Raw genomic sequence first — 10,223 nt, 5'->3', positions numbered from 1 at the left:
TTTTAGTATTGCAGTATGAGCTTGTTTCGTGGTATATTTTGCTTTGATTTCTGTTAAGATATTACCACATCCACACCTCCACTCCCACCGGACAGACTCTCGGGGTTATCCCAATATCCTATGTAAATCATGTGACTAATCTAATATCCGGTGAGCTTATTTTACCTTCGAAGGTAGGGATCCCTCCTACCTTTATATTTCTCCTTCATTATCTCTTTTATATCATCATTCGAACAGTACAATGTTAATTTGCCTATGATATTTTAACTGTATGTGCTTATAAGTGTAAGTATTCTGAGGATTTACATTGAGCATGTCAACAAATGTATAGAACCTACTCTACTTTCCTATATACACCACCAACAGGATCCATGAAGAAACTTTCTGAGTTAGCAGTAGAAATGTGAATTTTCATAGTAAATTATACAATAGTTTTTTTTTATACTGCAGTAGGTCAATCCATTATCTATGTTGTTCAATATTTTTATAATTTTGGAGGAACCTTGCAGACTCACAAGCCACCCAATATTCTATGCCTTTTCGATGTAAAAGTCGACAGATTGATACTCAGGTGTGAAGTCATATTCAAAAGTTTCGATATACATCATATAGATTAAATCCGAAGCTCTTAAAGAAACAAACAAAAGGCGTTGCTTAGGGCAGCAGAAGAGGGTGTACTTTACACTCACCTCAATCACGCCTAACATTCAATCAACGATCAAAAAAAAAAAAAGTTAGCCATTGTGAGTTCAATAATAATCATCATCATTTGACTCATAGAAAAACGTTCCAAATATTATTATTGTTAAATAAACAATCACGCCGCCACACATGCTCATTATGGCAGCCTGTAATGTAATCAAATGAGTATGGTAAAATACTATTGGCAAGGCAAGACCACTGACCACAAAATAACTTGTCAAAAAATTTCCAAAGTCTTTTCCTGAAGGACTATAATAAAATGACTGTTAGAAAGAAGTCCAAATGCATGATACCATATTGATACCATATTGATACCATATTGATACCATATCAATACCTGAGTTGTGAAACGAACAAAAAAAAAAAAAGAAACTGAACATAAATCATAAATACTCACTTTGAAGAATCATTCATGAAATCATAACTGTCCCCATAATTACTAAATATGAAATTGGGGAGCGGTGCCACCATGAATATTCCAACTGTACATATAATATGCATTGTTAGTATGAGAAGAATGTGGATATGAATTAATAAGTACGGGCAAAATAGGGACATAGTAAAAAACAAGAAGAAAAACATGGAACTTACCGACTATTAATGGAAGCCAATTGCCATAAAGTGCGCAACTCAAAATTATCAACAAAAATCCAGTGGCTAGGAATGTTGATAAGAAGATGATCTTTGTTAATGGATTTCCCAGCATTTTCTCTTTATGAACAATGTGTTTTTAAAAGTTGAGATATCTGATATATGTTTCGTTTCTCCTCCTCGAGAGTACACTATTTTTTTTTTGTAATTATATTCTTGTTTTTGTCAATGATAACATTGTTTAGTTTATGGGTTTATGAAACTCAATTTGTTATTTTGGTAGTGTTTTTCTGTTTTCGTAAGAGATGCGATCATGTGCTGTAGTAATTTTTTTTTTTTTTTTTTTTTTGTTGCAGATGATCGATTCCCCCAAAGCAAAGAAGTTCTTGAATTCCTACCCTCTATTATCGCTATTGGCACGAAATATAGAATCTTAGAGCTCCATAGTTATTTGATCCACAGAGTTTTGTAACACCGTTGTAGTATGTATTTCCCATGTTGGCACAATCATGATATCAATGAGATTTTGCGTGCTTTCTGTGCGACTTGTCATTAGAGTTCCATACAAAAATGTAATTAATTCTAAAATAGTCATTTGCTTGAATGAATAAGTAGCATCTGTTGGACTATTTCAAGTGGAAGAATAATGTAGTTTTGCGACTAGGCATTGTTCAAAAGTTCTAAAGGGATTTCACATAGTCTTATACTACATTTGAAGAAATAAGGAAAAAGAAACCGAAATCCGGCCTCTGCATATTAATTCTTTATATCTTATCATTTTATTTGTTATTAAGACATCATTCTAAATAGTATTACTTTGATTCAGTCGCCAATATCATAAGATAAATTCCGAAATCACTCAACTCATTTCTAATTCTTAAGAACTACTCAAGTTATGACCCACCGTTACCTAGGCTACCTGTGTCGTGTTTAGATGCAGTAATAGGCAATAATTAATAAAGACAAAATAGTGCAAAAACCAATAGCATATAGTTAAATTTAAAATAAATATTAAAGCTTTATAAATAATAGCTTCGCTACAAAAAAGGTTGTGAGAAACACTTATATGTTGAAGTGAATGAATGAATGAATTGTACATTAATGTGTCACAGAGGTCCTAAATAACATGCAAATCAGGGATTTTATGCCGGCCTTTCTAATAGGTAAGTAAAATACTATGAGTTTCTCACAACATCACACTCCTTGCTTTAAGGATTAATCACTTCACCGGTAAAAAACTGAACAATCAAGATTATTATTTTGGAGTATACCAACGCGAATGAATGACCTCATTTGATTTCAATATTGGAAACACCACCACTACGTTAGAAAAGCTTGTCATGTTGGGGAAAAGTATGTATGGTTTAAGCGTGTCAAGGTATCTTTTGGATCATAAAGCCAACCTGAGAATCCCGGGGACAAGAAGATATACCAACTCGACGGTAACAACAATATTAAATGTCAGTGTATTCGTTTTGCCCCCACACGAACATCACGAGCGTGGATGGTTTAGTGGTAAAATTCAACTTTGCCATAGTTGAGCCCCGGGTTCGATTCCCGGTCTACGCATCTTTTGGTTTAACGAACCTGTTATTATTACAACTTCTAATTTTTTTATAATCTGTAACTCCAGCATTATCATACTTTTAATATGTCAAATAATTCAAGGCCGATATAACATACAGATTTCTGAAATTCGGAATCATGTTGATGAGAAGTTACATAGTTTGTATTAAATTTCCTTTTTTTTTCTATCACTAGTTATTGCCTGTTATAATAATGTGTGTGGTTAAGACAAAGTATTATTTTAGTTTGGTATAAGATGCCTGAAAATACTATAGTATTGATAGCTATCAATGTAAAATTTAGTATAATATAATATTCTCAATCCTAATCTTCAATAAATACAGTGTGAAAATAAACAAAACCGATGGGTAACTTTCACTTCCTCAAAATATACTATAATGCCTAAAGAAATGAGTGAATGTTTGATAGATTTTTAAAGATTAGCATATATAAGATTAATTAGAATAGCAAACAAGTTACAGTTGTAAAATATAAATGAGAAAAAAAAATTCAGTGAAAAAAACAAACAAACCACAAATGCCACTGAAAAAGCAGGAAAATCAAACACACGAGATTAGAACAAAACAAGCACTTTTACGGTTCCACCTCTTCCATTACATATTTGTATCTATAGGTATAAAATGCAGGATGAGAAAAACCAAAACCTTGAGCCATTACTGAGCTTACCAGCATTGATAACCACCATCAACCATAATGTTTTCACCAGTAGTGTAACTTGAGGCTTCGCTATTAGCCAAGTACAAAATGGTACCGACGAATTCTTTTGGGTCAGCCATTCTGTGCATTGGAACCTTAGATTCCCATGTTTGCTTAAGTTCATCATTACCAGACAAGACCTGCTTAGTCAATGGTGTAGCGATATAACCTGGAGATAAAGCATTGACTCTGATACCATGCTTAGCCCACTCACAAGCTAAGGATTTGACCAAGTGGATGACACCAGCTTTGGACATATTGTAAGCAACCTGAGGTTGTGGATCATTAACAATAACACCAGACATGGATCCAATAAGAATCAAAGAACCTGGCTTGTTAACAGCAACCAAGTTTCTGGCAATGGCTTGAGAACAGTACAATGAGCCCATCAAGTTGACATTCACCAAATTTTGGGCGTTCTTAGCAGGATAATCCAAAGCGTCAATGTTTTGACAGAAACCGGCGGTATGGATCAACAAATCGGCAACCGCTTCATGCTTGACATTGACTTCATTGAAGACCTTGGTAACTTCAGCATCATCAGCAACATTACATTGCCAACTAGAGATTTTGTTGACACCTTCAGGGGTGGTCAATGGGATCTTGTTAAAGCTACCCCACTCGGCCAACTCTTCAGCAGAAACATCAACACGTTCTTGAATCATATCAACGAGAGCAACTGAGGCACCTTGGGCCAACAAAGCTTTAGAAATAACGGTGGCCAAACCACCAGAACCACCAGTGACAATGGCTAATCTGTTGTCCAATCTAAAAGAAGGAACGATATCGGTAATTTTTGGGAATAAACTTTGGGTCATGTTTGGGGTTTATGATGATATAGTATAATGTGATATAATATAATAATACAATACAGTGTATGTGAGCGATAGTAAATGATAAGACACAGCGCTGTATAGCAAATTTATTTGTGAAGGCGAACAGCGTAACAGAAAAAAAAAACAAGAATAAGGAAAAAGGAAATCAAAAGAGATTCCGAATTGCGGAGAGGTGTAGATGCGTTATTTATAGCCCCAGCATGATCCCCCCTTTGCTTTTTTTTTTCTTTCTGTTTCTTTTTCCACTGTTTCTTTTTTTTTTTTTTTTTTTTTTTTTTCCAATTTTCTTTGTTTTGATTTGGGAATTTCTTTTATTGTACCATTGAATTATTACGGGTGTGGGGTCTTTGCAATGGGTCCTGGTGGTCTGATGTGCCAGAGCAAGGCTGTCACAAGAATATCGCTGTAGCTATGACGTTATCACTGATCAGGCCCTTATTGGAGAAAAAACGCCACTTCAACCCTGCTCTGTTGACATGACCAGTTTCCACCAATCAGAGACAAGGATGGCTCATTAATCACAGAAGCAGTGCTACGCATTGTTTAGTAAATAAAAAATAAAAAAATAAATAAAAAAGCAACGATTGGAAGAGCGGAATAATTGTTGTTATAATGTACGTACCTGTGAACCACTTGCATCGCCGGTATACGACACCGTTATTATTATGGCTGCTACACCGCCGAGAAATCATCGGTATCATCCAAAGACCTTTCTTTTATTCTGCTTCATCCCTACTTATTATTCTTTATAACTCGCCGGAAATACCACCACGGTTGCAAGTATTGTATTGCCAAATACTAACCGCGCAGCGTACTTACAATTAGTGCCTTATCGTGTCCTTAACCGATATAGATCGTACAGTTAGACCAAAATATAACGGACAGCACCACCAGGGAGCTTGTTGTACGAAAAGTCTACCGCTTAAGGATCCTGTGGCTCCGTAATTTACACAGAAATAGAAAGACACAACACTAGAGAAGACATCTAATATGCCAACCCAAAACACCTAGCCAACCTGTAACGAACACCTGAGCTAATCCTCCTAATGAAGCATCTAATGATACCCATCAGTTTTGGCCGCCCTAGTGCTTACTACCTACACACAGTGATAATGATAAGCAAACAGTAAGACTGTACGTACTATACAGTTATTGCACAGAAGCACGGGGGGCAAAACTTCGTGGTGCGCGAGGAAAATTTTTTTTTTTTTTGTCTTTTTTATTCAATTGAATGAGAAAAGTAAAAGGGTGTGTAGATGTGCTCACGATAGGTCTTTTCGCTCGAAAATATTATTGATTAATTTAATTGGATTTCCCAACCCAATCAATTCTTCCTTGTCTTATCACATAATAAACAAATAATGTCATTCTTAGGTCTCGGAGGCGGTGCCCCAAAATTGTCATCTGAACAAAAAGTCCAAGCTGCTGAAGCTGAATTGGATATGGTTACCGACATGTTCAACAGATTAGTTGACACTTGTTACACCAAATGTATTGAAAAATCCAAGGGTTACAGTGAAGGTGACGTTAACAAGAACGAAGGGTTGTGTATTGACAGATGTGTTGCTAAATATTTCGATACCAATGTCAAGGTTGGTGAACACATGCAAAAGATTGGCAGCTCCCAATTCCCAGGTAGACGTTAAATTAATGACGGAAGAATTATGAATTTGAATTAATAAACGTTGTTATGAGAAATGAAGAAGTTGTATTTTTTTATTCCCCCACCCCACCGCCTCAATATTATCCCTTTCTATATCAAAGCGGCTTTCTATTCAATGAAAATTCATGTACCAGTGGGCAAAACCCAAGTTGATTTTTGTTGATATTGATAAAGTCATGATATTTACTTATTCATCTGATGATACATACATGTATATATACTTTCCAAACATTGAAAATCAAATAGAATTGAAGATTGTCGCATCTTTGGATCTATAATATAGGATTTATAATTATTATGTTCCACCTGTAACTATGTGTACAAAAGAGTCTAGAAAATATATCTATTTGTTCTCCAGTTTTTCTATATTTTTTTATTTTATCATTTTTAAAATGGGATCTATTAATATTATCCTATATACAAAACAGTAAGTTAAACAATGATTCTCAAGAGTTTAACTACATTAAAAACAACGATAGATATAAACAAATAACAAATATGACACCATACAATACAAAGGTCCAAGTTTAAAGTCCCAAGGCTTTAGAAATTCTTAGCCTCCAACCTTCAAAGCTATTCAACTTTGGTCTGACATCTAAAAAGAAAGCTGGGGACTTTGAATTTGGATCCTGTTTTCCAGAGTAGAAATCAATCACATATTCAACATCTTTACCACATCTATTGACGATCCAATCGTGTCTATCGAATGGTCGTTCATAGCCCCAAAGTAGTCTCCATCTAGCTCTTGGAGTCAATTTTTTAGATTTACCTTTGAAGCTCGTCAATTGAATTCCCCCACACTGATCTCCTCCTTGACCATTTTCCCACATCTGAATAAGTCTCCAAACCCTTTCATTGACAACATTATGAATAGGAACAACGGTCTTCATGTCCGAAGCTTCGGGGTTCCAATTTTTACGTTGCATGGCCTCAAAAAATTGCTTCTGAGATGGATATACCCAATTACTGTCTTCTCCAGTACGCGGTATTGAGGAGACCTCACGAGCAATTGGCAAATCCACTTGGGTTTTATATGTTGGTTCATCAGGTAACTCGTTGGACGAGCATGACTTTCCATCGGTTGCATTATTGTTATTGTTCTTTGGTTCTTCAATATCGTAACTCATGGTAGGATGATTACTTGGCATACCAGATCCTCCCTGCTGCTTCATATTTTTAAGCCATTCATCTCTTGTACTTGGATCAACAGGACACTTCTCAGCGCCATCATCTTTGGAAGTATCGCCGCTTCCTGGAATATGCACCGGACAAGCTGAAACGTCTTGGGTACCCAAGCTTTCTGGAGAAGCCCAGAACAATGAGGAGAGATTTGGCATCCATGAAGATTTCTTATTATTATTGTCATTCATATTGTCCCGCGACTGGAATTTCGTATGGTCAACTGGACAGCTTGATGGAGCTGATTTGCTATTTTGATTAAGCTCTTGGTCTGACATGCTTCTGAATTGGATTTTGTGTTTCTTTATCTATCCCACCACTTTATTTTATAGCTATTTTATATTTGTATTGTTATTTTCAATGCTTTTGACCCACCCTGTTATTGCTTCTTATATCACACTAAAATCAAATAATAGAAGGCGTCCTCTTATTACAAATCGTAATGTTCTGATTGAAGCGTTTTTGATTCAAAAGATTTTATATTCTTCGCATAGTACCCGGCCGTTTTTTTTTTTTTTTCTTTTTTTTTTTCTGCAAAACCGTCTTCAACATGAGTGGATAAGATTGTGGGAATTCATAGAATAAAAATACCACTAAAATAAAGGATATGACCAAAAATTAAAATAAAAATATATGTTCTTATTATTCTATAGAAAAACCTAAATAAAAACTGAAGACACCAATAATTGTAATTGTAATAAGGTTCTGCTCAAATTAAAGATTCCTCTGGAGCAGAATTAAGCTTAGGCAATTGATCTTTAATCAATGCTGCCCACAAGTATATTGTTGCAAATCCCCTAGGACTAGATCTTAACCCTCTTCTAGCCACAATACCATCATGTGCATTGAAAGCATCAACGTAAGAAGCAATCTTGAACCACTGTAAAGAATTTAAATTTCTGTTAATTTTTGCCCGTTCTTCATCGAACGGTAAGGATTTTAGATTGCTTCTGTTGAAAAGTGGATATTCAAGCTCATTGTTTTTACCACTATCAATATATGATAAGAGCTTACCGGCAGCTTCGGCATGCTTTGGAATATCAATAAACACCTCGTTATTAATTCCCCCAGCAACGAAATTGTACTCAGACTCCACTGAGATGGTATCATTATCATATGATTTCGAAACAGTTTCAAGATCTTCATTCATTTGCGGTGCCTCTAACATATTTTCGATTGCACCTTCTGTAAAACCAGCTAATTCTTTGGAGATGATGCTATCATTCGTTTTCGCCGAGTGTAAACTTAATGGGGCATCAACAGTGCCTTCATCAATTGCACCATGTTCTGATGTAGGCTTGATTTCCTGCTTCTGATTTTCACCAAATAAATATATTTTCAAGTTTAGCCACTCTTTAGCACTATCAAACTCCAACGGCCTGAACGTGAGCCTGAAATATGAAAGAGTGGTTCCAATACAGTTAGCCGTAAAAACAACCGGAAACCAAATCGGAAGAATGAAACTAATCAATATCAATATCCCAATATAGCGTAATCTACTAAGAAGTGTTGGTGGTGGTAAAGGCATGTTAGTTGGCCGGATCTTTGAATTTTTCAAGTCAATAATTCTTGGTTTAACAATTTTATCACCTACTTTAATTTCCGGTATACCATTTAAATATTGCAATTTGACCTTACTCCAATCCTCAAATGGAGATACATCACTGATGAATGAAGTATAAAATGCAACTGTTCTATCGTGTCTAATATTTGATAATAAATATCTCTGTTTAAAGGCTCTCAATGCTTTGAAGTATGGGCCCTCCTTATCTCCCAATTCTACCAAAATCTTATTTCTAATAAATAAGTCTCTACCACTAGTACCTATAAAGTTTGAACCTAAGAAATTCAAAATAGGACCCAGATAACTGCCAAAAAATTTGACGCCTAAATGGGGAGTGGCGAATGTAGTGAAAAAGTACGGTTCGATGTTTTCAAAAAATCCTGCTTCATAGAGCTTCCCAATCATATATCTAGAGACCAAACCACCTAAAGAATATCCAACTATAGATATCTTTGTAATCAAAATACCTCTATCTTTCTTTAAATTCAAAATTTCCTCATATAATTCCTTCAAAAATCTATCTCCCATGACTCGGACGCCATCATAAGTCTTGAAGTACGTTGAAGTCCTTGGCTGAAATATACAAATCTCGGAGTCAGCGGTATCACCTAATACGTGTTTAATAGACGCCGCTATACTGTTAACATGCTTATAAGTGCCCCAAAGACTGTCAAAAAACAATCGAATGTCAGTTTCATGCCATGATCCCGAATATGATCCGCTCACAAAAAGAGAAGAAAAAGAAGGTACGACCCAATAGTAATACATACCCATGAACAAGAACAAAGATATGTCCTGACTTAGTAGAAATATCATCAGAACTATCATTTATAGAGACCGCCATTATTAATGTGAATAATATTCTATATCTATTTGTGTCTATGCTTGACGATAAGTCCGATGGAGACAAAAAGAGGAGTCAGTCTGAAAAAGGGTGTTTCCGATCAGCGAATGTCAAAACCAGAACCTCAATGATAGCGCCACCCGCAATAATATGGTATTCTGATGTATTGCCCAAGTTTTGTATATCAAGCAATCGTTTGCCTTTTGTGGCTTCAGATATCCAACAAAAATATTTGAGTGCGATTAGAGCAACGTGCTTTGCACAAAAAGGGGATATCATTCATTTGACATAACGATGCTAGAATGAGATTACAGGAGTTCTTGCTCATTCACCAGCGTAAATCATCATATACTGCAATAATTTCGATTACATAGCTTAGTTGGCGTCATAGTAGAAAGTTCACGTCACCACAAGGAAAGGTGAAATAGTAATATCAAGATTAAAAAGGAAAGCTAGAAGTAATTTCTTTTCAAAATAGAATAAAGCAAAAACCCTAAAAAAAGTCAAAGAAGCAAATTGAAAAAATAACATTAAAAAGAAAACAAAGCTATAGAAAAAAAC

General features: G+C 35.4%; 5 protein-coding genes across 5 annotated transcripts; 1 reads left to right on the top strand and 4 right to left on the bottom strand. All coding sequences in view use genetic code 12, as the record gives it.

Annotated features, from left to right (window-relative positions):
* Positions 1-749: 749 nt before the first annotated feature.
* On the bottom strand, positions 750-1,116 carry DASC09_033800 (Vps55 family protein; the record flags this gene model as incomplete). Its single annotated transcript, XM_064996979.1, has 2 exons — positions 750-951; positions 1,100-1,116. 2 exons carry the CDS (start codon positions 1,114-1,116, stop codon positions 750-752), a joined length of 219 nt encoding a protein of 72 aa, XP_064853051.1.
* A 2,426-nt stretch (positions 1,117-3,542) lies between these two features.
* Positions 3,543-4,394, bottom strand: DASC09_033790 (uncharacterized protein; the record flags this gene model as incomplete). Its single annotated transcript, XM_064996978.1, has 1 exon — positions 3,543-4,394. One exon carries the CDS (start codon positions 4,392-4,394, stop codon positions 3,543-3,545), a length of 852 nt encoding a protein of 283 aa, XP_064853050.1.
* Positions 4,395-5,773: 1,379 nt separating this feature from the next.
* On the top strand, positions 5,774-6,058 carry TIM10 (protein transporter TIM10; the record flags this gene model as incomplete). Its single annotated transcript, XM_064996977.1, has 1 exon — positions 5,774-6,058. One exon carries the CDS (start codon positions 5,774-5,776, stop codon positions 6,056-6,058), a length of 285 nt encoding a protein of 94 aa, XP_064853049.1.
* Positions 6,059-6,602: 544 nt separating this feature from the next.
* On the bottom strand, positions 6,603-7,532 carry CYT2 (cytochrome c1 heme lyase CYT2; the record flags this gene model as incomplete). The annotated part of the gene is made up of 1 exon (XM_064996976.1): positions 6,603-7,532. The coding sequence occupies one exon, from the start codon at positions 7,530-7,532 to the stop codon at positions 6,603-6,605; it is 930 nt and encodes a 309-aa protein (XP_064853048.1).
* Positions 7,533-7,963: 431 nt separating this feature from the next.
* On the bottom strand, positions 7,964-9,634 carry LPL1 (putative hydrolase; the record flags this gene model as incomplete). Its single annotated transcript, XM_064996975.1, has 1 exon — positions 7,964-9,634. One exon carries the CDS (start codon positions 9,632-9,634, stop codon positions 7,964-7,966), a length of 1,671 nt encoding a protein of 556 aa, XP_064853047.1.
* Positions 9,635-10,223: the final 589 nt, after the last annotated feature.

Source organism: Saccharomycopsis crataegensis (assembly GCF_037102585.1).
Source record: "Saccharomycopsis crataegensis DNA, jcf7180000000084, whole genome shotgun sequence".
In the NCBI taxonomy this organism is placed as follows: domain Eukaryota; kingdom Fungi; phylum Ascomycota; class Saccharomycetes; order Ascoideales; family Saccharomycopsidaceae; genus Saccharomycopsis; species Saccharomycopsis crataegensis.
The sequence above is the reverse complement of the archived record's forward strand: the minus strand, read 5'-3'. Positions and strand labels throughout refer to the sequence as shown.